Source organism: Hyperoodon ampullatus (genome assembly GCF_949752795.1).
Source record: "Hyperoodon ampullatus genome assembly, chromosome: 1".
Classification (NCBI taxonomy): Eukaryota; Metazoa; Chordata; class Mammalia; order Artiodactyla; family Ziphiidae; genus Hyperoodon; species Hyperoodon ampullatus.
In genome coordinates this window covers 229,663,271-229,687,930 of record NC_136914.1, presented here as the reverse complement: position 1 = coordinate 229,687,930, position 24,660 = coordinate 229,663,271, and the positions used below count along the sequence as shown (strand labels likewise).

General features: G+C 59.5%; 2 protein-coding genes across 8 annotated transcripts; one reads left to right on the top strand and one right to left on the bottom strand.

Moving 5' to 3' along the window:
• Window positions 1-725: 725 nt before the first annotated feature.
• Window positions 726-4,413, bottom strand: ZNF511 (zinc finger protein 511; the record flags this gene model as incomplete). Of its 7 annotated transcripts, none has more annotated exons than XM_079707977.1 (7): window positions 726-1,065; window positions 1,393-1,451; window positions 1,842-1,991; window positions 3,116-3,240; window positions 3,386-3,686; window positions 3,970-4,043; window positions 4,261-4,413. In XM_079707977.1, the coding sequence occupies 7 exons, from the start codon at window positions 4,411-4,413 to the stop codon at window positions 797-799; spliced, it is 1,131 nt and encodes a 376-aa protein (XP_079564103.1). In that variant the 3' UTR covers window positions 726-796. The 7 variants fall into 7 exon arrangements, 5 of the variants coding, with proteins under 5 accessions (XP_079564103.1, XP_079564104.1, XP_079564105.1 ...); XM_079707978.1 differs by having other exon boundaries at window positions 3,485-3,686; XM_079707979.1 differs by lacking the exon at window positions 1,393-1,451 and having other exon boundaries at window positions 851-1,065.
• Window positions 4,414-7,378: 2,965 nt separating this feature from the next.
• Window positions 7,379-24,370, top strand: TUBGCP2 (tubulin gamma complex component 2; the record flags this gene model as incomplete). The annotated part of the gene is given in 18 exon segments (XM_079717724.1): window positions 7,379-7,528; window positions 8,435-8,563; window positions 9,314-9,490; window positions 10,366-10,525; window positions 13,826-13,929; window positions 13,932-14,146; window positions 14,328-14,527; window positions 14,779-14,968; window positions 15,547-15,692; window positions 17,146-17,326; window positions 17,721-17,901; window positions 20,144-20,316; window positions 20,466-20,594; window positions 20,867-20,987; window positions 21,499-21,642; window positions 21,765-21,893; window positions 22,579-22,742; window positions 24,115-24,370. Coding segments are annotated over 18 exon segments (2,829 nt in total). The 3' UTR covers window positions 24,251-24,370.
• Window positions 24,371-24,660: the final 290 nt, after the last annotated feature.

Sequence of the window (24,660 nt, the reverse complement as noted above, 5' to 3'; positions counted from 1 at the left end):
ATGGAAGGGCTGTTAGAAGACAGAGGGAGGGTGTCTGACGTACATTTGGTTGGGGTTTTAGCAGGAGAAGGAACAGAGATTGGAGTAAAGACAATATTTGAAGAGATAAAACCCAGATTCAAAACATTCAACGATGAGCAGGTAAGGCAATGAGTACCTTCCCCTGACATCTTAGTGGAACCACAACAGACAACAAGGAGACAAGTAATCTTCCAAAGAACAACTTCAAACTGACAACCACCCGCCCCGACCCGTGTCTGCAGAGCTGTGCACAGGGCTCGGCGGGGGCGGTTGCAGGCCAGCACCCGCTGCCACCACCAGACTGGAGCCCAGAGTGGGAGCAGGCCGGGTGAGATGGGCCGAGTGGGGCTTCGGGAGGGCACGGCAGAGCCGGGCACCACAAGGGGACAGCTGGCTGGTGGGTCCCCACTCCCCAGGTCCAGCCTGGGGGCCCTGATGTCATCAAATCAGAGCCAAGCCAGCTGCCCGCCTAGGTCTGCGCTCCGCCCGCCCCGGCCCGGGTCCCTCCCGGCTCCCCAGCCCCACCCGAGGCTTCTGCTCACCTTGCCAAGTGCGGGCGCGAGGACCACGGGCATCTGCCTTGAAGCCCTGATGAGCTGCGCAAGCCAGTCACCCCCTCTGAGAAGCGGCCGCTGAACACAGAGTCCTCGCCAGTAACTACTGCTGATCTCCCGCCCCCAACACAGAACGCCGACCAGAGACCATCAATGATAACCGTTTACTCCACGTGCTTCACAAGGACATTGGGGGGCGGGGGCTGCTCCCCACACCCCAGTCACTGCACGAGGGGGCCCTTCCCGGAATCCACGGTTCCCCCACAGCTTCCCACATAGCCACTGGCCTCGTTCAGTCGGTCACAGGCCCGCGACATGGAGGGCGGCACGGGCCAGGGTCCTGGGGCCCCCGCGGGGCGGGGGGGAGGAAAAGCCCGGCAACACCGCCGCAGGGCCGCAGAGGAACCGCCATTACTGGTGCTTATTTCTCTTCTTGGCGCTTTTAAATCCTCGTGAGGCACCTTGACCAAAACAGATGGTAGATGGTATCCTGAAATGAAAGACACCTTCACGCTAAACTGCTACGCTTTTGCTCACAAACAACCCAACTCATGCTGGCAGTCTCGTGGGCTCGCGGGGGTCTGATTCTTGCTCTGGACACTCCCTCTTCCCCCGCGAACCATGCAGGGTGTCCGCTAGCTCTCACCCAGACTCTCCCCTTCCCGGCTGCAGCAGGCCAGCTGCTCCAAACCTGCTTCTGGTGGGAGACGCTCCCCGCCACTGACCACCTACCGCCGACCACCCACCCAGGAGAATGTGTCCGGGCTCCAGCTCAGGCTCCCTGTGACCCGCCCTCCAGGTGGCACCTGGGACTCACTCTCAGGCCAAATTCTGGGCAACTGCGTGAGGGCAGCTGAAGGACACGAGTTCATCTCCCTGTCGGTTTGAATTTATTGGCGATTTTTTCCATTTCTCCAACATTTACCCCCAAATTAGATTTGAAATCAACTTTATCCCCGATAAAAGCACAGTTAATACTAGAAACACAGACTCGTAGGTTGTAACTCGAGCAATTACACCCTGGGTCTCTCCATCCCAGCTTAGGCCACAGTCAAAGGGGGCGGTGCTTTGCAGTCCTGTGCTGCTGGGGCTCCAGGTCGTCCGAGGGCAGCAGGATGGTTGGCTTCCACCTCCCTCTGAAGCCAACGCTCCAACCCAGGGGCAGTTCCTCTCAGAGGGAACTGGGCCGGCCCAGGGTCAAACCCGGAATTCTCCAGGAGAAGCACAGATTCAGAACCTGCTTCAGAAAGGTGCCCAGGTACTGACCTGTGGCTGTAGGCCCGCCTCTCTCCCGCGGGTTCTGGTGGGGGCTCCACGTGTTCAGAGCAGACTTCCATGGCGTCGCCTTCCGACGGCACCCCGTCATCCCCCAGGGCTTCTGCCAACACCTGCTCAGCAGCACCAGGCATGACTGGGCTGGGGAAGACAGGTGGTGAGGGCGCTCCCAGGTGTCAGTGCCTGCAGCCCCAGCTTCCCCCAGGACTGAATTCGCAAAGCTATTTTATGACTGTTTTATCAGAGAGTAATTTTCAGGCTACCAGAATGTGGAGAAGTGAATGTTCATATGACGTAAGCCATGTTCTATGAATTTAAGTATGATAGTCACACTCTGTCTTTTAAAAATAGTATTTTTATGCTGTCACACGGTAAATGACTACCAACGGTGCCAAACGCCTCTCCATTACAATTACTGAGAAATTTACTAAAAGCAACCATACAATACTGAGCGTCTCCTCCTTAACACCAGTGTCTCAATCCAGCATCGTAGGGTTCTTCTCCTTCAAATGATTCCTTGGAAAGGAAGGAGTTACCTTATACTCAAAGCCTTATAAAAATCTCCCATATTGAAGTCGGTTCTCCAGATTATTCTACTGTGAACAGCAAAGTTCTGTCTGGGGACAACAATTTAGTCTGAAACGACTTCAATCAATGCAACTTTTAGATAGTGATGAAGCTTCACCTGAGGAAATCAGTTAATGAAAAGGCAAGGTAATGTAACCCGCACTTACAGGCTACTCCTAGAGGTACTTCCCAAAGTGCGTTCTGAACAGTAACATGTAACACGTGGCTGTGTTGTCAAGTTTGTAAACATATACTGACGGGACAAGGGAAAAACCAGACGGCCCCACGTGAGGTGAGGGGCTCACGGCCTGGGACAAATTCCCCAAGGCCCACACGAGGATGGAAGGGAGGTGATGAGCGGGGTGGAGGTGAAGCGTGAATGCAGAGGGACGTGGTGGTGTTCCTGCACGCCCGGCAGACCCCAAGATGGTACCCCAGCCACTCCCAGCACAGGCCCAGGGAAGGCAGGCTCTCCCCTTCCCGTCCTCCCTGCAGCTGGGGGGGCCACACACAGAATCACCCCATCTGCTTAACCCCTCTCGGTTAACGACTCCCGACTTGTCAGGGCTTCTGTAACCTGCAGCTAAATGTAACGTTAGCGGCAAGGATGCTGAACGCGGGCATCTGCGCCCTCAAAGTCTATGAGCACAAAGGCTTTCTAGGCTTGGGAGGTGGCTTCGCAGCGCACCGCCACGCACCCTCTGCTCTTCCTTGGTTTATCGAAGCGGAAGTCCGCAGGGTAGAGATGACGCATCACCAGGTGCTCCTTCCGGTCTCTGCTTGTTCTGAACTTCTCCGTGCAGCCCTCCACCAGGCACTGATACTGAAATGGAAAGAGCATCACCCCACCCTGACCCCAGGGCTGCCCATCTCACCGCGCCCTGACCCCAGGGCTGCCCGGCTCACCGCGCCCTGACCCCAGGGCTGCCCGGCTCACCGCGCCCTGACCCCAGGGCTGCCCGGCTCACCGCGCTCTGACCCCAGGCTCTGGCACCACGAGGCACACAGCTCAGGGATGAGCCCCCGTGATGACTGCCCTTGGCCTCAGCGGGCGAGCCGTCACCCACCATGTCCTGCCGCTCGGCCAGAATCTGGAAGAGGGCGTCATGCCACTCCAGGATGTGGGTGTCCAGCAGGTGTCCAGAAGGGAAGGCCCGCTTGCAAAAGGAGCAGACGTTTCTGTGCAGAGTGTGGTAGTGGTGCTCATAATCCTCCAGGGCGTCGAACACCTGGCAGCAGCCGGCCACCTGACAGGTGAACTCAGGCACCCTGGCAGAGGAACGCCTGGTGGGGATGCCATTCCACGGTGGACAGAACGTCAGGCTCCCTGTCACCACTCCCCTTTAAGTGGACTGATAAAGCTTCGGATTTTCTCTTGCAAGCCCAAATCCTACTTTCACAACAATTACACTTTTACAGACAAGCTAGACGGTGGTGAGGCCACACACGCAGGCTTCGCAGGCTTCCGTGGTGCGGGCACCAGGGGCGGGGCAGGCAGAGTGAGGGGCCCGGAGAGGGCAAGAAGGGCCCCTTGCTGGGCCACAGCACTCACCTGGGCCTCTCGGGCGCCCCGCCCACCTGCGTGAGCACATCCTGGAGGTAGAGGTGCCGCTGCACATCCCCGTCCTGCGGGAGACAGCGTCCTGGGTTCTGACCTGGCTCCACCCCGGGCCCCGACCCTAGGACCCCGGCCCCACCCACCGGGAGTCTGCCCCCGCCCCACCCAGGCCCGGCCCACCCAGGCCCCGCCCCGGGCGTTTCCCCCGCCCCATCCAAGCCCTGCCCCCAGGGTGCCGGTTCCGCCCCCACCCACAACCGCTCTCTCCTTCCTCCGCTCACGCACCTCGAAGAAGTCGTGTTCCCGTGGGAAGCGCACCAGGCGCGGCGCGAAGCGGAAGGGCGCGGCCCCGGCCGCGGGGTCCCGCTCCACGGGTAGAGGCTCGGCCGACCCGGGTGCCCCCGCCAGGCGTGCGTGCAGCGCGGGTGACAGCTGCATCGCCCTGAGCGCCAGCGGCGCCACGGCCTGTCGGCCACCGTCCGCGAGCCGGCCGGGGCGGGGCCGGACGTGACGTAGAGCCACTTCCGCCGCCGGCGGGGCTGCCCTGCGGGCTTGGCGGGCTTGGCGGGCTTGGCGGGCTTGGCGGGCTTGGGCCGGGCGCGCCCCTGCGGTGAGTCCCGGAGCGGAGGGGCCTGAGCCTGGGGGCGGCTTCTATGCGGAGCTGGTCTCGCGCGTCCCGCCAATGGTTCGGGTCCCTTTCCCGGCCCCGAGCAGCGCAGGCTACCGGCTGTAGAGGTTCCCTCCCTCCCTCCTCCCTCCCGACCTCTTTGCCATCACCCTCGGCCTCCCCCCCGCCCCCTGCCTTGTCTCCCACCTGAAGGGCTGCCGCGGCCTCTGGACCATCCTTGTCTCCAGACCAGTCCGCAGACTGGAGCCCGAGTGGTCTTTGGGAAATTCGCGATTTGTTGTGCCGGTCCCGCGGCCCCACGGCAGCTCACACTCAGTCACCGGGGTCTGTGGGTCCGTTGGTGGCGACCAGTAGGGTGAAGCCCTCGGGAGCATTAAAAAGATCAGCCGAACTGTTGTAGTTAAATGTTCCTCAGAGTTGTCTTGGGTGCGGACGCTCTTGGCAGTTTTGGTGGGAGGATTGTGTTGGTGTTTTGCTCCCCTGGCCTCTCGCCCCGGGAAGTATCAGGAGCACCATTACAGTGAGGTGACAACCAAAGGTCCTGCACGCATTTCCAGGTCCCCTCAGGGGAGGTGCTACCTGCAGGTGAGAGCCACAGATCTTGCAGGAATTGTTCCCTAAATCCACGTGGAACAGCAGGCTCCTTGTAGAATTAATACTTGTGATGTGGAATGTCTGCCCTCTTGTTTCTACCACAAATGTCAAGGTTCACGAAGATAGTTTCTAAATAAACATTTACTTAAATGATCTTTCTTCTGAAGAGCCCTGTCCACCCACTTGTGACTGGTGGAGAGATGGCAAATGCAGTGTCCATGCCGTCTAGGTGGCCAAAGTGGTCCTCAGTCCAGCTGTTAGAGAACACCCCGCGGTCCTTGGAAACCTCGTAGAATGTGGGTAAAAGTAGTTGCCCTTGGATGGAAGAGGCCATCAGTGGGAGAGCTCCGTGCTGTCTTTTCTGTTTGGCTTGTAGTTCGCAGTGCCCCATTCAGCGCTCTGTAACTAATTAGAAGGTGATGGTTGAGGATGCTGGCAGTGATTCAGTTCCAGTTTTCCATTTCTCAGGTAACAGCGGGTGTTTCCAGGTGGTTGGCCACGTGTAGCAATAGCAATGTTTGTTTCTGCTTTTCTGATAACAACAGTGCAGGCCCTTAGGTGCTGTATTTAATCTCCGCAACAGCTTCGTGGGCAGGATCTAGTACTCACCCCTTTTCAGAGGAAGCTTACAGAGGACAGGCTCCTTGTCCAGGGCCCTACAGCCTGGAAGCACCAAGTCAGGGCTCAGGCTGCCTGGGATCCCGCAGCCCAGGCCCCGTGCCCATGACTGTGGTCACTGTGAGTGCCTCCTGGTGTAAAATGTATGCATGCTGGCGAGTTCCACACCAGCTCACACTTACTGTTCTGCTTTCGTGTTTGGAGACACCCTGCCTCTGGCCGGTATTTGACGTTTATGTAGGTGACTGTGATATTTGTATGTGGGGAACTTGTTTTCCATCACTCAGGATTAGAGTCTCTGGATGTAGAGGTACAAATTAATATCCACATTGTGGGCGTGTGTGCCGAGCCTTCCCCACCTGCTGTTAACTCATGGCTTCTCTTCACTGGAGCTGTTGACACAGCCGTTCTAACCTTTTTAGGGTCACAGCCTTTGCGAATCTGTTGAAAGACCCTTTCCTCAGAAAAATCACAGGCAGAAGTGACTTTGCCTGTAATTTCCAACAGTTCTTTTGTTGTTCATGATCCCAGATTATGAACCCTGTGTAGCCACGTTGAAACGTTTATGTGAAGCATGTAAAGTTTGCTCATGTTTATTTGTTGAATCTATGATTAATTGCCTGTGTTTGTCTGTCTTACTCTTAATAATAATGGCTAATTGGACCAGTCATCAGTGGGAGAACAGAAGTCCCCCTGCAGGCCAGTACTGTCCCTTTGGGGACATCTGCATAGAAGTCCCCTTGCAGGCTACCACTGTCTTCTTGATGGGATCTCATTTATGGTTTTGACCATAAATGAGATCCAGTGGGGAGACCCTAGGACATCTGATCGACAGGCTTCTCTGAAGGGGAAGCCCACCCAGCTCCAGTACATAGATGTGTAGCAGTCTTAGCAAAGCCCAGCCTGGGCGAGAAAAGGCAGCGTCCTGGTTACCAGAGTGCACAGAGAACACACAGCTGGAGGCAACTGGAGCTGCAGGTGTGGGCCTCACAGGGGGAGCCGCGAGGGGCAGTGCCTTAGGCCTGTGCAGAGCTCCCTGTATAGATCAGGGTCCCTGAAGGGCTGGGACCACTGTATCTGCACAGCTGGGACTAGAAAGTGCTGTCTGCCACCTGAGGGGAGCAGCTCCCTGCTGGCCCAGGGCCACGTGTGGTTGGGGTCACCCAGGAGGAAGGGGGGCCCGGGCCTTAGGGCCACGTCCACTCTGTGTGCACGTGCCAGCCCCCCCCAAGCTGAGGAGTGAGCCTGGAACCTGGCTGGAGCTGATGGGGCTCAGCACTGATTCCCATGGGAGCTGCCCACTGAGACGGTGCCCAGTGAGAATGACAGACCCCAGAGGAGGGCGAGGAGGAGTCTCCCCAGGAAGGGCCCCACGTGCTGGTCGGAGCAGGCTGTGGTGGTGTCTTCACGGGGAACCTTCGGGCCAGGATGGGCCCTGTGACAATTTGGCTTCTCAAAGACCTGACATTGGCCAATTCAAGTGCTTTAAAACTTTTTAATTTATAGCCTCATGATTTATCAGTGGCTCTCCTCTTACCTTTAGGAGAACACAGAACCAAAATCATGAGTGAATTTCGGATTCACCACGACGTCAATGAGCTGCTCAGCCTGCTGCGAGTGCACGGAGGGGACGGGGCCGAGGTCTACATCGACCTGCTGCAGAAGAACAGGACCCCGTACGTCACAACCACTGTGTCTGCACACAGTGCCAAAGTGAGTGCCTGTCCCCGGTGCCGCACTGGGCACAAAGTTCACCTTTCTGACAAGCAGCCACAGCGGTGCCGGTACGCTGGCAGACAGCACTTGTCAGATGCTTTTCGTGGACCGTGCTCTCTGCTCCGCTCTGCTTCTGTTGGCTCCTCCCCGTCACCCGTTGCACAGATGAGTAAATGAAGGCTCGGGGAGAGTGTTGGACTGGCAGCCTGACCTGGGAACCCAGACTCTTAGCCACGCCCTCCCTGCGCCCCATGAGGAGGGAGGCCCAGATGGTCCTGATTTCTGTTCACATCGTGACACAGATTCTCCTCTGGGTGAAAAAGGAAGCTCCTGGCGTTAGCCACATTGAAATCCCTTCAAAGTGGATTTTTTTTAATTCAAATAATTTAAAATTCAAAATTATAGGTTTTCAGTAAAGACAATTTTGAAATCTATTTTAAAAACACATTTTGAGGCTTCATTTATTTTAACAGCCTAATGATGGCACAAGGAGAATTCAGAAAACTTACTGAGCAGAATAGAGAGTTTAGGACACGTAGTTATGTCCAATTTATTTTAAGGGGAGCGTTTTAATCAGTGAGAAAACATAGCCCCTGAACGTGTGTGTAATAATGAATTCCAGAGGGAAAAGAGCTAAGTGTATGGAATGAATCCATAAACTACTAGGAAAAACTTAAGTGGTTATTGTCTGACCTAAGGCTTAGGAAGCATAACACGGGAGAAACCACAGAAGAGAACATGGGTAAGTTTAACAAAGCATTTTGATGAGTTTTCTTCGTTTTAGTTCAGAGACACATGACTATTCCACCTACCTAACTTCACTCTTCTTTTGAGTTTAGTTTTTGCAAGGCTTTTTAAAGTTCCTAGTTATCGTCTCTAAATCATTCTGTCTGTGCTTTTGAGGTTAAAATAGCAGAATTTTCTCGTACTCCTGAGGACTTTCTGAAGAAATATGATGAACTGAAATCTAAGAACACGAGGAACCTTGACCCCCTGGTGTACCTGCTGTCGAAGCTCACAGAGGACCGGGAGGTGGGTGCCGGGCTCGGGGGTGTGGCTGCATGAGGAAGAGAGCCTCTCTGCGTCCGAGGGGGTGACGGACGGGGGTCCCGCCTGGCCCCCAAGGTCTGTCCTTGCCTGGGTGGCCCCTTGTTAACCCCCCCGGCCTCGCACCTGTAGCACTGAGGTACACGCACCCAAATGGAAGTGACGCGGTGGAGATCAGCACGAGGCGCGTTAGCAGCGAGCTCTGGGGCGGAGGGCCTTTGTCTTTCATCGTCCAGGCCATGTTCTTGTCTGTTCTAAATTGAGCGTGTGTTACCTGTGATACTGAGAGAAGTGTGTGCCGTCTGAGGAGCCGTGGCCCAGGGCATCCAGGGCGCCCAGGGCATCCAGGGCATCCAGGGCTGGTCGGCGCTTCCCTTCGCGTCACGAGGCCCAGGGTCCATTCAGTGGGGAAGCGTGTGGCCGGGTGCGTGGTGGCCACCGCGCTGGGACAGATAAAGGGACGTGGTCTCGAGCAGCAAGGGAGTCCGGTCTCGTGTGGAGAAAAGGCCGAGCCACTGGGAACAGGGTCTGGGATCCCGACCTCCCGTGATCTGGGGGCGTGGCGCCTCGTGGCGGGCAGCATCGGGAGAGCAGGCTGCCGCTCCAGGACGAGCGGGGCCCCTGTTCTCGGCCTCCGCGTGGAGGCTGCAGCCGGGGGCAGTGGGGCGGGGTGGTGGTGCCCGGTGGAGGGCACGAGCGTGAAGCCCGCGTGACGCCGGGGCCGTGTGCTTCCAGACCCTGCAGTATTTACAGCAGAATGCCAAGGAGAGAGCGGAGCTTGCGGCCGGCGCCGCAGCCAGCAGCACTGGCAGCTCCGGCGCCCCCGCCGCAGCCTCCAGGATCTCCGTGCAGGAGCTGGAGGAGCTGAGGAAGCAGCTGGGCAGCGTGGCCACGGGCCCCACGTGGCAGCAGGTACCGTGTGGCGGAGGCGTCTGGGTGTGGATTCTGCCCCGGTGGGGGCCTGGCTCTGGGACACGAGCTCCGGGCCCCGGGCGGGGGTTCTGACTCACCTGGGGGCCAGCGCCTGCTGCCCGCCCATTCTGTAGGCTTGGCCAGTGCGAGTCCCGGCTCCCCTCGCTGATGCTGGGCCATTGGTTTGAGGTGATACTTCATCTCCCTCACCTGCCGCTCTTCTTGCCTTTGACTTGGTATCCAGCCCGGGTGTCCTGCCGTCCTTCCGTGTTCCCACAGTCCTGCCTCTGGTTCTCGAGCCACTCAGAGCTGCCTCCTGAGGTCTGAGCTGCAGGCCAGTGTGGGTTGGGCATGTCCTGTGTCCCCGCCTCATGTGGTCCTCCCACCTCTGCCCCTCTCCTCGACGACCCCTCGCCCCCTGCCAGTGCTCTGAAAGCTGGGCACCCGTGGGGACCACGGCTCCCTGCCCGAGCCAGAGTGGCCATCTCCCTCTGTCCCTCAGCCCCGAGGGGCTCAGGTAGGGGCGCCCCTTCTCCGGCCAACTCTCACTGGGCCTTCCTTTCACCTGGCAGCTCGGGCCTAGACCTTGTGCCACCGGGAAAAGCGGTGAGCTGTGCCCGGAGGTCCCGAGAGGGGGCCTGCACCGTGCGAAAGCTCCTGCTTTACCTGTGGGCCCTGTGCAGACCAGACCCTGATGAGGGGCTAGGCCCCGTCTGCCTTGTCCCGGTCCCTTGCACTGCGATGGGCTCAGACGTGTGTTTCCGTTCCACACGTGTGCTCAGGGATCTGCTGTTTCATACTGTGGACGTGTCGGTTTTAAGTGTTTGTACTGAAGGCGTATCTTTCTTTTTTGTTTCTAAAAACCTCCCCACCAGTCTCTGGAGCTCACGAGAAAGATGCTTCGAGACAAGCAAAACAAAAAAAACTTGGGCCAGCGCCTCCCTGTCTTCCCAGCGTGGGTGTACGAGAGGCCCATGCTGCTCGGGGACTTCCTGACAGGCTCAGGCACGAGCATGGACGCGGCTGTGCCCATCGGTAGGTGACGCGCCAACTTCTGACCGCAGGGGCCTCGCCGCGGCAGGGAGGGCTGAGCCCTGCGGAGGCGGCGGGCCGGCATTGTGCCATCACCCGGGCCCTCTGCTGCCCTTGGCCACGCGGCAAGGAGCAGTGCCCGCCGGACACCGTCCTTCATGTTCCCATCCCCGGTCAGCAGTGGGTGGTGATGTGCCAGTGTCTGGGCTGGCTCTTGCCCAGCTTTCAGGAGCGCCTGCGTCCTGGGGCTCGGGCAGCCCTGGGACGGCGGGATCACCGGGTCGGCCTTCCCAACAGTGAGTCATGCCGCTGCACGGGTGATACGGCCTTGGCCGCACAGGCCTTTGTGTGTCGCATTCAGACGGACTGTGGGGCATCTGGGGACGTGGGTTTGACCACCATCTCACCCTCTGGCTCCCGGGGCACACGGGAAGCAGGGGCAGCAGGGAACACTCAGTGCTCACAGAGAGGCGCCTGCAGAGCCCGCCTGGGGAGGGGAGCGTGGCCGCGCCCGCTCTGTGGCCATCAGAGGAGCCTGGGCCCCAGGGCCACGTCCAGGGGCGAGAAGCAGGGCAGGCGGGGGCCCGGGTGCTGCAGGCCTGGGGCCTGGCATTCCCAGGGGCTGGCTGGGCAGGCAGATGAGACACCTCGGGCTCCGCTGCACATACGGCAGAACCTGGAGGACTTTGGCAGTAGAACCGCTGAGGGAGTCTGTTCCCCGCGGTCGTGGCGTCTCTGTGTTGCGCTTGCAGGCTTGGACCAGTTAGAAGCCACGGAGGCTCCAGGTCTGCATGAGGCGCCTTCGGGGGAGGCTCGGCCAGAGCGGAGGCGGCCAGGCACTGGCTCTCCAGGGCAGGACGCGCTTACGGTGTTTGACGTGCAAGGTTTCCCGTGCAGGTTTCCTGTGTGGCTGCTCGCACACACCAGCCATAGCGGGCGGGCCTCGCATGGGGGTGGCTCCGAGGCTGCCTTGCGTGACACCGTTCCCGGGGAGAACTCTGTCCGGATGGGCAGCCTGGCCCGTGTCCCTTCTGCAGCCGCACCCCGTGGGCTCCGGAGGCGGGATTGATGCCCATCCCGCAGGCCTCTTGTCACCCTACTGCCCTCTGTCACCCCCTGGCCCAGCGCCTCAGGCCCTGACGCAGCCTCCACGGCCCCCTGGCCCCATCTATGCTCAGGTGCCTGTGGTCAGCGTGGTCATCCTCGGCCCTGCCTTGGCCTCCCCCTGGCAGAGCCTCACCCGGGAGGGACCTGCCTCTGCAGGTGACGTGCAGTGGCCCTGTGGGACACCCCCCACCAGTCGCGCGGTGTCCCCCCCACCAGCCGTCCCTAGTCGTCTTGCCGTCTGAGTCCCTGTTGAGGCAGGTCCCCCTCAACCCACTTGCCCGCCACCCACCCACAGCCAGGCTGACCCTCCTCGTGCTGGCCTCCAGCTCCGTGTGCCCACCTGGGCCAGCCCGTCCACGGCCAGACGGCGTGGCGCCTCCCGCCCTCACGGGTCCTGCCCTGACCCAGGGCCTTGTCCCCAGGGTCACGAGCGCAGGCGTCTTCTAACCGCGTGTGCAGGCTCCCGCGCAGCAGCCTCTGATGGGTCCCCGAGCCTCGGGCTCAGGTCTTGCGGACGCAGTCGGTTTTCTGGACGTTTGGGCAGCACAGGCACTGTCCTGCGCCACACACCCCCGGCACCCGGGGGACCCCTCCCCCCACCTCGTCTCGCATCCTCGGGCCGTGCTCCTGGTTCTCGTCAAATGTCCCCTTCCCGGGTGACCACATCAGTTTGAAGGAATCCAACGTCCCAGTGTGACCCCAGCTGTGTCCCTGGCGCCGCTCTCCTGAACTCCGGGAGAATCTGTGTGCTGAGCGTGTCCACGACAGGCTCCAACCTTCCCCAGCATCTCCTCCTCGCCGTGTGGTGTTTGCGTCCCTCCCACTGCGCCAGCCTGGCCCCAGCCCCACCTCCACCTGCCCTTTCAGCCTGAGGGCATTTGTCCATTCCCAACAGCTGGGGTCTCAGCACGTCCCACAGAACTTTCTGTCTCATCCAGTGCATGTACCAGCCACACGCAGCTGGTGGGCATTGGATGGCTGGCGTGGCTGAGAATTGGATTTTTGGTTTTCTTTAACTTGGCCTTGGTGGCCAGTGGCCCTACACGAGGGTACAGACCTGAGCCCTGTCCTGCCCTGCCCCCAGTGCTCATCTCTGTTGTCCCAGAGCTGGCTTCGAGTGTCCGGCCTGTGCCCTGCACCCTGGTGAGTTGCGGAGACCCCGGCGGCTCATGGGGCCTCCCATCCCAGCCCCTGTGCTGTGTCCCTCAGAGCTAGGCCTCAAGCTGGCCATGCCTCCTGAAGGTCCTGTACGTAGTCTCAAGGCCCGCCTCACAATAACACAGCCCACGACACTCTGCTCTACATGCTGGCGGGGAGAGGGGTTGGGCCCCGGGTGGCATCTGCCCCCAGGACCCAAGGTGCCCACCCGGGGCCTGCACCCCGAGAGCCTCAGCCGGGCCTTGGCCAGGGAGACGCCAAGGTTGGCGGTAAGCAGTGCAGAGGTCAGCAGCCCTGCACTCGGGGGTCAGGCAGCCGGACCTGCCTCCCTCAGGGGTCCTGAGGTCGGAGTCAGACCTGCCAGAGCCGTGGAGGAAAACCACCTGAAGTTCAGGGGCAGCTCTGAGTCCAGAGTGACCCATGCCTGGACAGGGGGCCACTGGCTCAGACCCGTCCTGCTTCCACTGGCAGGTGTGCTCCTGTAGACGTGCAAGGCTAGCGGGGCTTCTGTAAGCGTGGGTGTGTGGTGCGCCCCATCCCAAGCTGCCAGGCCCCGGTTCTGGGTGCCCTGGGGCTGACACAGGCGCCCACAGGGCGCCAGCGTTCTCTTGGACGCCTCTCTCCCGGTTCTGCCTCTGGCCCAGCAGTGTCAGGAGGGTGCCAAAGGCCATCTGGGCTGAGAACCAAGAGGTGGGGAGCCACTGGGGCTGCGAGGCTTTTGGGGGGCAGCCCTGGTCCGTGGCCTGTGACTGTCCTGAGTCCATCGGGGTCAAAGGGAACCATCTTGCACTGTGAGAGAGAAATCATCAGCGTTTTAGAGCGTTCAGAGGAAACCTTTTTCTCTCCGAGTGACGCAGGCTTACCAGGTTGTAGTGAGTGTTATGAGCACGACACGTATCAGAAGCGCTCTGTCATTCCCGACTTTTCCTTTTGAGTGCAAGCGGGTTATTTCTGTGTGGAGGGCTTTACTTGCTTTAAGGCTCCGATAGGCCAATCCAGGCTGTGTAATCTCAGCCTCTGGCGCCCCGACGGGATCAGTTAAGCCGAGGGATCGCCTTGGCTTTCACGTCCACCAGCACCGGGGGGAGGCACCCAGGGGCGGCGGAGGGGGGTCTGGGCGAGGCAAGGCCAACTGGCATCTGTGCCCACAGGCACACTGCCCCTGGCTGCCCAGGAGGCGGCCGTCGTGGAGGACCTGCTGTACGTGCTGGTGGGTGTGGACGGCAGGTACGTCACCGCCCAGCCCCTCACGGGGAGGCAGAGCCGCACGTTCCTTGTGGACCCCAGCCTCGACCTGTCCATCCGGGAGCTGGTGAGCAGGGTCCTCCCGGCAGCCTCCAGCTACTCCACCGTGACCAGGTAGGCACCCAGCAAAGCGCACTCAGCCCCTTGCGGGGACAGTGGCGGCCTCACTCCTGGGCCTGGAAGAGGGAGGGAGGTGTTGCCCACCGTGCCCTCTGGGGTTGGGGAAGAGGCTCCAACCATCCCTTCTGAGACACAGCTCTCACCCGCCCGGTGCTCAGCGCTGCCTTCCTCGCAGGTTCGTCGAGGAAAAGTCCTCCTTCGAGTACGGGCAGGTGAACCACGCCTTGGCGGCCGCCATGAGGACACTAGTGAAAGAGTACCTGATCCTGGTCACGCAGCTGGAGCAGCTGCAGAGGCAGGGCCTCCTGTCCCTGCAGAAGCTCTGGTTCCACATCCAGCCGGCCATGCGCACCGTGGACATTCTGGCTTCCCTGGGTGCGCGGGCCTGGCGGGAGGGACACCCTGGGCCAGGGCACTCGTCCTCCGATTCTTACTTTTGTGAGGCGAAAGTCAGGCAGCTTTGTGTTTTATTAGTTTGCGGGAGGAAGACTCTGGGAGCTTCCAAAAACCCCAGCTTTATAGTTGGAGTTTATCCCAAAAGGAAGGCCTGTCCCCTGAGGAGGGGCTCTAGCCCGTCGTGGCCTGGTGGCCCTCTCAGCACTGAGCGCCGTCGTCTCCCCTGGCAGCCACCTCGGTGGACAAAGGCGAGTGTGTCGGGGGGTCAACCCTGAGCCTCCTGCATGACCGGAGCTTCAGCTACACGGGCGACAGCCAGGCACAGGAGCTGTGTCTGTACCTCACCACGGCCGCCAGCGTGCCCTACTTCGAGATCCTGGAGAAGTGGATCTACAGGGGCATCATCGACGACCCGTACAGGTAGGGGCCGCGGAGGCAGCGGGGTGGGGTGGGGGCCTGCGGGCCCTTCTCAGCTGATGCCATGTTCAGCGCACAGCGTGAAGCACGTCAGCTCACGGAGAATTCTATGCTGACGTGTATCTGTTGTACACGTCGGAACATTAAAAAAATGAACCTGTCGTCTAGTCATAATTTACTAATGACCCAGATGACAAAATCTAGCATGAGGGCCTGGCAAGGAGGCCCTTCCACGGTAAGCGTAGGTGGCGTTAGGGTGTCTGGCTCTGCTGGTGACAGGAACATGGGCCCCAACGGGAGTGTCGTCTTGTTGCCCGCGTTCGAGATGGAAGAACACGTGAGGTTCCCGTGGGGGCGTGGGTGGAGTAAAGCGGAGTCAGCGTCCTGTCCAGCTCTGCAGACCTCAGTCCCCTCTGCGCCCGGGTAATGAGCACTTCGCCCCAGAGGGCGTCGGCGGGTGTATCTTCACTCGCGGCTGAGAATTAAGGGCGGCGAGGCTGTCCATGGCCCCCGTGGACTCCTGTTGTTCGCGGCGGCCTGTGCGGCGGGCTCTGCCCGTCACTGGCGCCCGTGCCTTTCAGCGAGTTCATGGTGGAGGAGCGTGAGCTGCGCAAGGAGAAGATCCAGGAGGACTACAACGACAGGTACTGGGAGCAGCGCTACACCGTGGTGCAGCGGCAGATCCCGTCCTTCCTGCAGAAGATGGCGGGCAAGGTGCTCAGCACAGGTGACCGTGGGGGAAGCCGGGCGGGGTGTCTCGTGTCCCCACCCGCCCAGGGTAGGCGCCCGCAGTGCCGGCACCCGGTGGACTCACTCTGTCCCCTGCCCCTGAGCTCTGCTCGCTGTCCTTTTGTGATTCTTAAAGCTCTGCGGCCACTTAAAGGAAGACTGTTTTCTCTCCCAGCGCTTCTGACCGCAGGTGTGTGGGTTTCCGCACAACAACCAGTTCTCCGCTCCCCGTGGACACCAGCTGGGTGACCCCCCCCCCCATTTAACTCAGTTCTGGCACTACGTGCCAGGGTCAGTGCAGGCCCCACAGGGTCAGGGCTCCGTCCCTCGAGGCCGCCCCCACCAGGCGCCAGTCACAAGTGTCAGGTCCCCAGGTCACTGCACTCCATGCAGTGTGGCCATGAATCGGGTTCCCACGACGCCCTGCTCAGGTTCGATGTTTGCCACGACAGCTCCCAGACTCAGGAAAACGCTTGACTTAACTAGATCGCTGGTCTGTTACAGAGGATGTTGTAAAGGATGCAGATGAACAGCCCGATGAGGAGGTCCATGGGGCAGGTGTGGCAGGGTCCCGAGCACAGGAGAGCCTGTCCCCGTGGAGCTGGGGTGTGCCGGGCGCCACCCTCCTGGCAGGTGGACACGTTCACCAGCCCAGAAGCTCTCCAGACCCCTTCCCGCAGGGTTTCCATGCAGGTTCCGGGACAGGGCACGGCTGATCGGCTCACGGGCCGTTGGGAATTAACTCAGCCTCCAGCCCCTCCCCTCCCCAGATATCGGGACGGGGCTGAGGGTTTCACTCTCCCGTCCCGTGGTTGGTTCCTCCGGCCGCCAGCCCCCATCCTGAAGCTCTGTAGGGATGGCCAGGAGTCACCTTGCGAGTGTAAACTCAGGTGTGGGTGAAAGGGGCTTGTGAACCACAAAATCCCGAGGGTTGTAGGAGCTCAGTGCCAGGAACCAAGAACAAAGACCAGAGGTGTGTGTCCTGTTTCTCAGTCTCACAGGCTGGCACAGGAAAAGCAGTAAAGGACACGTGCCCCGCTGGGCTGGCAGGGTTCTTAGTCATCTCCTTGTGGTCAGGAATGGGATTTAGAGACATGTGGGATGTTACCTGGAGACACGCTCCAGCCAGGGCCTCACACTTTGGTTCTGAGGTCTGGGCTGAGGGAAGGGACTGGGAGGTGGTGTAGCGTCTGGTTCTCGTGAGGCTCTCTGAGGTTATTCCTGTGCCCTTGATGAGGCGAGCGCAGGTGTGAAGTCACAGGAGGTTGCAGCCCTTTGTGGCGACAGCTGTGCTGCTCTGCTCGGGGTGAGGGGTTAGGGACTGTGCTCAGCTGGCTGGTTCTCTTGCCTGCCTCTGGCCAGCACTGGGGCTGCGATGTCTGGGCCTCAGGCCTGTGAGTTATCACGTATACAGCAAGCATGGTAATCTGACTTTTTCCATCCCTTTCCAGGAAAATATCTGAATGTGGTCAGAGAGTGTGGCCATGACGTCACCTGCCCTGTGGCCAAAGAGGTCATCTACACGCTGAAGGAGCGCGCGTACGTGGAGCAGATCGAGAAGGCCTTCAACTACGCCAGCAAGGTGCTGCTGGACTTCCTCATGGAGGAGAAGGAGCTCGTGGCCCGCCTGAGGTGCGCCCGCCCCCAGAGGGCGACAGAGGGCCGTGTGTGCCCGCGTCCCCTCGTCTGTGGTGACACAGCTCCCTCCTTGCGGCTGCCAGCCCCCTCCTTGGTCCCCTGCCCTCCCAGGGACCTGTTTGCGGTCCCCAGTGCCTTTCTGGCAGCATGTCCTGCACAGTGCTGTGACCCCACTGTTCGTTTCAGCACATTTGGAGCCGACCCCTGGTCCCCCCCGTAAATGTATTTCTTGGCGTGGGCACCCGTGGACTCGGGGCACCCGTGGGCGTGGCAACCTCCTCCCGGTCTCCGCCCAGCTCCCCCCATCACCCCAGCACCCCTCGTGGGGGGCACTCTGCGGATCTGGGCTGTCCTCGGGTCCACGGCCTCTCACCTCTCCTGCCCGTAGGTCCATCAAGCGCTACTTCCTGATGGACCAGGGCGACTTTTTCGTGCACTTCATGGACCTCACGGAGGAGGAGCTGAAGAAGCCGGTGGACGACATCACGCCCACCCGCCTGGAGGCGCTGCTGGAGCTGGCCCTGCGCATGAGCACCGCCAACACCGACCCCTTCAAAGATGACCTCAAGGTGAGTAGGCGCCCCCCAGGGACCTTGGAGAGAGAAACAGCAGAAGCCAGCCTTTGACGAGTGCTTTTCCTGCCTCGGTTGAAATGCTCACAGGGTTTTCCTTGGCCTGTTAGGGACGCATCTCGGGGTCGTGGTGTGTGAGCCTCTCCATGGGCTGCTGAACCGGGGGATTGGGGTCTCTGGGGGACTCTGCATCCGTGTCTGGCAGGGATGTTGGCTTTAGTCTTCTGTAGCATCTCTGGCCTCGTAGACTGATCTGGAAGGGTTCCCTCTTCCGGATTTCTGGAAGAGTTTTGAGAGGGTTGGTGTCAACTCTTCCTGGAGTGTTTGGTAGAATTCACCAGTGAAGCTTTTCTTTGTTGTGAAAGTTTCGTTGTTTCTTCCGTCTCCTCTCTGGTTACAGGTCTGTTCCAATTTTCTGTTTCTTCTTGAGTCAGTTTTGGTAGTTTGTGTGTGCTTAGGAATTTGTGTAGGAATTAGTTCCCTTAATCCTGTTTATTTCTGTAAGGTTGACGGTAATGTCCCCATTTCCATTTCTGATTTTAGTAATAGGAGTCTTCTCTCTTTTTTTAGTCAAACGTTAACTAAAAGCATATCAATTTTGCTGATCTTTCAGAGAGCTAACTTGGTTTCATCCATTTTCTCTGTTGTTTCTCTGTTCTGTGTTTTGTTTATTTCTTATCTAATCTTTGTTATCTTCGTCTTTCTGCTGACTTCGGGTTTAGTTTGCTGTTTTTCTAGTTTCTTAAGTTGTAAGTAAAGTTAGGTTGTTGACTTGAGATTGTTCTTTTTTTTTTTTTTTTTTTTTGCGGTACGCAGGCCTCTCACTGTTGTGGCCTCTCCCATTGTGGAGCACGGGCTCCAGATGCACAGGCTCAGCGGCCATGGCTCACGGGCCCAGCCGCTCCACGGCATGTGGGATCTTCCCGGACCAGGGCACGAACCCATGTCCCCTGCATCAGCAGGTGGACTCTCAACCACTGCGCCACCCGGGAAGCCCCTAGATTGTTCTTTTTTAGCGCGGGCATTTGCTGCTATGAGTTTCTCTCTGAGCTCTGCTTTTACTGCATCCCATCAGTTTTGGTTATAGTGTTTTCATTTCCCTTCGTATCAAGATGTTTTTGAATTTCTTTTGTGATTCTTCCTTGACCCATTTGTTTTTAAGAGCATATTTTATTTTCACTATTTGTGAATTTTCTCATTTTATCCTATTACTGATTTGTAACTTCATCCTGTTATAATCAGAGGGCATGTTATGATATCAGTTTTGTTAACTTTATTAAGTCTTGCTTTGTGGCCTCACATATGGTCTGTCCTGGGGAGTGTTCTGTGTGCACTAGCTGTTTGGGGCCGTGTCCCGTGGGGGTCAGTCAGCTCACTGTGCTCACGTCCTGTCTCTGACCTGCCTGGTTGTCTCTGTTGTTGACAGCAGGTGTCAGGCCTCCCCCTGTCATCGTAGACCGTTCTCAGCTCTGTCAGCTCGCACTTCATATGTTTTGGGGTCTCTTGTGAGGTGCAGGAGTGTTCTTATAGGATAAGATCCAGGAAGTCAGATTCTTGGGTCAAAGCACACGGCCAGTGCTCCACTGGACTGACATCACTGATGCTCAGTCCCGGGGCCCCGGGCTGCCTGCTGAGTTGGCCGCGGCCCTGGTGGGAGGGAGCACAGCCATTCAGGGTCCACTGCTGCAGCAGGTGACGTGAGTTCTCATCTGTGGATTCCTGTTCATTTCTTCATCCTTCCTTGTTTGTCTTTCATTGTGGTTCTGTCATTCTCTATCCTCCCAGTTTCTTATCAGTTTACAGGAATTGTCCCACGTCTCTGGCACGTAGGTGGCACCGTGTAAGGGTGTGAATGAGGCAGTGTGTGGACCGCATTCCCTGCCCAGAACCGCTGTGCCGTCCTCACCACGTGCTCCCTCCGCCTGGCCTGTGCACGTGGTGGAGAAGGGCTAAGTCTCACGGGATTCAGGGTTTCTCACTTGCCCTTGTTTCTCCTTGTTACCATCAGGGATGTTTTTAAAGTAATTTCTCTGTACTCTTCTTTTTCTGTTTTGACTGAAAGCAGTTTTGTTTTCTTAATTAAGGTTTATCAGTAGATGTTTGGTGTTTTAAGCCAGCCTCCCAGACTTAGAATCCATGTCTGGAGGAGATTCCTCAGCCCTGGACTCGCTTTTCCATTTCGTGATGTAGGGGCGGGGTGGGGTTGGGACCTGATGCTTTTCTGTTTCTCTTTCCCCAGATCGACCTGATGCCTCATGACCTCATCACCCAGCTTCTGCGTGTCCTCGCCATCGAGACCAAGCAGGAGAAGGCGATGGTCCACGCTGACCCCACCGAACTCACACTGAGCGGCCTGGAGGCCTTCTCCTTCGACTACGTGGTGAAGTGGCCCCTGTCTCTGATCATTAACAGGTAAGCATCAGGCTCTCGCGCCTGCTTAGGCCCCTGGGGGTTACTGGCTGCTCAGGTCATGCTCTGCCCCATGAGCCTCGCGTTTGACGTCTGGTGCCAGCAACAACCCCCAGGCGTCCGTCGGAATCCGCCTTGTTCCTTCTTCGCAGGAAAGCCCTGACCCGCTATCAGATGCTCTTCAGACACATGTTCTACTGCAAGCACGTGGAACGGCAGCTCTGCAATGTTTGGATCAGCAACAAGACTGCCAAGCAGTACTCCCTGCACTCGGCCAAGTGGTACGTCCTTCGGGGCTCCCATGGAGCAGGGTGGTTCCTCTCCACACCCTGAAAACGGAGACCCAGGAGCTGGCATGTGCAGCCTCCATGTCTCTGATGTTCCATGCTGCCGTTAGACTGTGGGATGGTGGGGCGTGTCTGAGCCAGAGCCTTTCATGGACCTCCGGCTCCTCCAGGGCTGGTAGCACCTGCAGGCCCAGGGGTGCTCGGCACATCGCAAGTGCTGGGGGCCCGCCGGCGCCCTGTGTATCTGACGCCTTCGCCTGGTGCAGGTTCGCGGGCGCTTTCACCCTGCGGCAGCGGATGCTCAACTTCGTCCAGAACATCCAGTACTACATGATGTTCGAGGTGCTGGAGCCGACCTGGCACGTCCTGGAGAAGAGCCTGAGATCTGTGAGTTTAGCCCAGCTGGTCACGATGCCTGATCAGAGGTCAGGGAGGCAGAGGTGGGGCACGGACCCTACAGCTCCCCCGATGGCTCCCCCGACGCCGCCAGAGCCGTGTTAGCAGTGGAGGGCAGGGCACGCGGGACCGCGTGGCCCAGGCTCAGGCTGCCGGAAGAGTGTGCAGTTCCCTTGGAGCCTCGGTGCTGGGTCAGCGCCCCATCCAGCCCCATCCCAGGGCCCCTGGGGGCCGTCAGCCAAAAAGTTCACGTCACCAAATTCCAGGAGTGGGAAGTGTGAGGGGGCAGTGTTTCCTCCTCGTTTTCTGTCTTTAAAAACAAAAACCTTGGATCTTTGGGGGCACATTCAGTGTGTTCTTTTAGTGATATTTTGAAGTTTTCCCCCAAAAGACCACAGGATTGTTTAAAACATGGAAACAACACAGAGCATACAAAGCAGCCCAGTCAGGGCCTTGGTACGGTCGTCTCAGCAGAGCGGCTCTGACAGTGTCTCCCGCCCAGGCCTGCAACATCGATGACGTGCTGGGACACCACACCAGCTTCCTGGACAACTGCCTGAAGGACTGCATGCTGACCAACCCCGAGCTGCTGCGCGTATTCTCCAAGCTCATGTCCGTGTGCGTCATGTTCACCAACTGCATGCAGGTTCGCCACCGGGGCTCTGGGTGGCGGGGAGCCCGTCCTGCAGACCGTCCCAGCCACGTGGGGGCCGCGTTTCCTCGAGTGGGCTGGTCGTGGCTGATGAGTATTTCCTCCCGACCCCGCAGAGATTTACGCAGAGCATGAAACTGGACAGCGAGCTGGGCCACCTGACCCTGGAGCACGGCACGATGCGGGGGCCGCCCACGGAGGCCGAGCGTGCCGAGGAGCGTGCCCGCAAGGAGCGTGCCCGCAAGGTGGGTGGGTGGGTGGCCAGGCGGGCGTCCCCGTGGCCCTCCTTTCTCCCGCTGCGATTTGATGCAGCATTAGGGTCACAGCGCTCAGAAACCACACCTGCTCCAGCCTGCCATTCCTGTCTTCCCTTTGATTGATAAAAAGACTCTTAAATTTATGTTCCAAATACAAGCCACGGAGAATTTCCCTTCCCGACTGCCCACAGTGAGGCCGCGTTGTTCAGGGCTGGTGTGGTAAGGCCGAGCCATGGGGATGCCCCGCAGGGACCTGCAGTCACTGTGATTAAAGTCTGTCCGTAACTGGAAGGGCCAGGCGGCTCGGCGGCTGCAGGTGTGTGTCCTGTAGGGTGGGGTGGGGTGCGGCGGGGCAGGGTGAGCCCAGGCAGGCGCTCCCAGGTTCCCCGCTTGCTGAGCGGCGGTCAAGAGAAAACAGTGTCAGCTGGAAAATCTGAGCCACACACGGAAACCCTGAGGTTCGCGTCCTTCCTGGTTCCGTGTGGTGGGGCCGCAGGGCCGGCTGCCTGGGGCGTCTCTAGGTCCTGCCGTCTCAGGGGTTTTCACAGTGCCTGACGTTTTAACTTTCATCACATGAAGAATTCCCGAGACACATTTTTCTATTTAAAAAAAGAAGAGAGAAGGGGGCTGAGCTGCTGGCGGGCGGCCGAGTCACTACAGCCATGTCTTGCAGTGCCTGGCCGAGCACGTGGACGCTCCGCAGCTGGCCTCCAGCTTCGAGGCCACCATCAGTAAGTTCGATAAGAATTTCTCAGCCCACCTGCTCGACCTCCTGGCCCGGTTGAGCGTCTACAGCACCAGCGACTGCGAGCACGGCATGGCCAGCGTCATCTCCAGGTGGGTGCTCCGCCCCCTGCCAGCCCATGCGCCCTCCCGCCACTCGGGGCAGGTGTGACTGAGGCCGCGTGTGTTCAGCCAAGGCTGCACTTGGCCGCCGTGTGCTGCCGCTGGTCACTTGCTGGAGGAGTGGCATCTGGGCGTTCACACGTGTGCGGGTGTTCGTGTGCGTGCTCACCTGCGTGCACGCGTTGACTGGTACACGTCAGGCCGCCCCATCAGCCCCCTCCCCGTTTCTCTGTGTTCCGAGGGCCAGGCCTGGGTCAGCTGCACTGGCCGCTGTGCCCCAAGCCGGGACCTGGGACACTGGAAGGGCCCTTTGGCCCCAGCCGCGGGCCGTCGCACAGTCTCCCGATGAGCAGTGAGGAGGTGCTGCCTTCCCGCTGGCAGCAGGTCAGGAGACCTCGGGGAACGCACGGAAGGTCAGGGCCGCGCTCGCCCAGCCCGCCGTGTTGGCATGTGGGGCCGGCCGCGCCTCGAGGGCCACGTTGGTGCCCCCCTGGGGTCCACCTCCCGTGACCCCGGGAGCAGCGAGTGTGCAGGTCTGACGCGAGCAGGAGTCCACGGAATCTGGGGGGCCGTGGGGAGGACTGTGCAGAAACGGTGAGGACGGGCGCGCGGGGCCCGAGGGCCGGTCGGTGGGGTCTGTGGACCTGGGGCTGGCGGCTTCCTGCTCCTCAGAGGGCACGTGGTGGGCCTGCTCACTTTGGGGGCGGGTTCAGGTGAGGAGGGGGCTGTCCTTGCCCTGGGAAGCCTCCTGTTGGGTAGCCTCAGGCTCAGCCAAACATTGGGCTGCCCTGTTCTGCCCACAGGCGTTCCAATGTCCTGGGCTCCAGGGTTCGGAGAGCCCCAACGTCCAGGGGCTGGAGACGTTTGTCTCACTTCACCTGTGTCTTTTTTTTTGTGGCTGCATTGGGTCCTCGTTGCTGCGCGTGGGCTTTTTCTAGTTGCGGCGAGCGGGGTCTACTCTTCATTGCAGTGCACGGGCTTCTCATCACGGTGGCTTCTCTTGTGGAGCTCGGGCTCTAGGCGCGTGGGCTTCAGTAGTTGTGGCTTGCGGGCCCTAGAGCGCAGGCTCAGTATTTGTGGCGCACGGACTTAGTTGCTCCGCGGCATGTGGGATCTTCCCAGGCCAGGGCTCGAACCCATGTCTCCTGCATTGGCAGGCGGATTCTTAACCACTGCGCCACCAGGGAAGCCCTCACCTGTGTCTTTAAGCTTTATTCTGTGTCCCCTGGGGCCTGTGTGTGTGTCCGCGTGCGCGTGTGCTGGCGACTTGAGTGCCTCCCGTGCCCTTCACCGTGGGGTGGTAAGGGGGTCGCCAGCGTGGCCACGGAGGCATCTGCAGGGACCCTGCCCACTTCCCCTGCAGGCTCGACTTCAACGGCTTCTACACAGAGCGGCTGGAGCGCCTGTCTGCAGAGAGGAGCCAGAAGGCAGCCCCCCCAGTGCCCAGCCCGCGGGGGCCCCCAGCTCCAGCGCCCAGGGTCGCCGTCACTGCGCAGTGAGGCCAGCCGCTCCTGCCACAGCTGGAGCCTCAGGTGGATGAGTTCAGAGGTTTCTCACCAGATGTTTCCAGAACACTTGTGCTGTGTGTCCTGTTTAAACATAAAGTTGAATTGTCTGCACTCAGCTCCTCTCGTTTCTCGGGGCTCGTGCACTCAGACCAGAGGGTCTGCTTGTCTGCGCGCTTTCCTGAAGCGAGCAGAGTCCCTTTAAAGAGTTTTCTGGTTTCAAGTCAGACAAAGTGAGGATATGTGGCCTCTGAACAACGTCAGGACAGTCACCAAGGTGCCAGGCGGGGGCGAGGTCTGGGCCTGATGTCCACACCTGTCCCTGTGAAGTGGGGCTGGGCTCCCTGGGGTCAGCAGGAACCCCTCACACCGCAGGCAGGGGATTGCTCCAGGCAGCAGGGGGC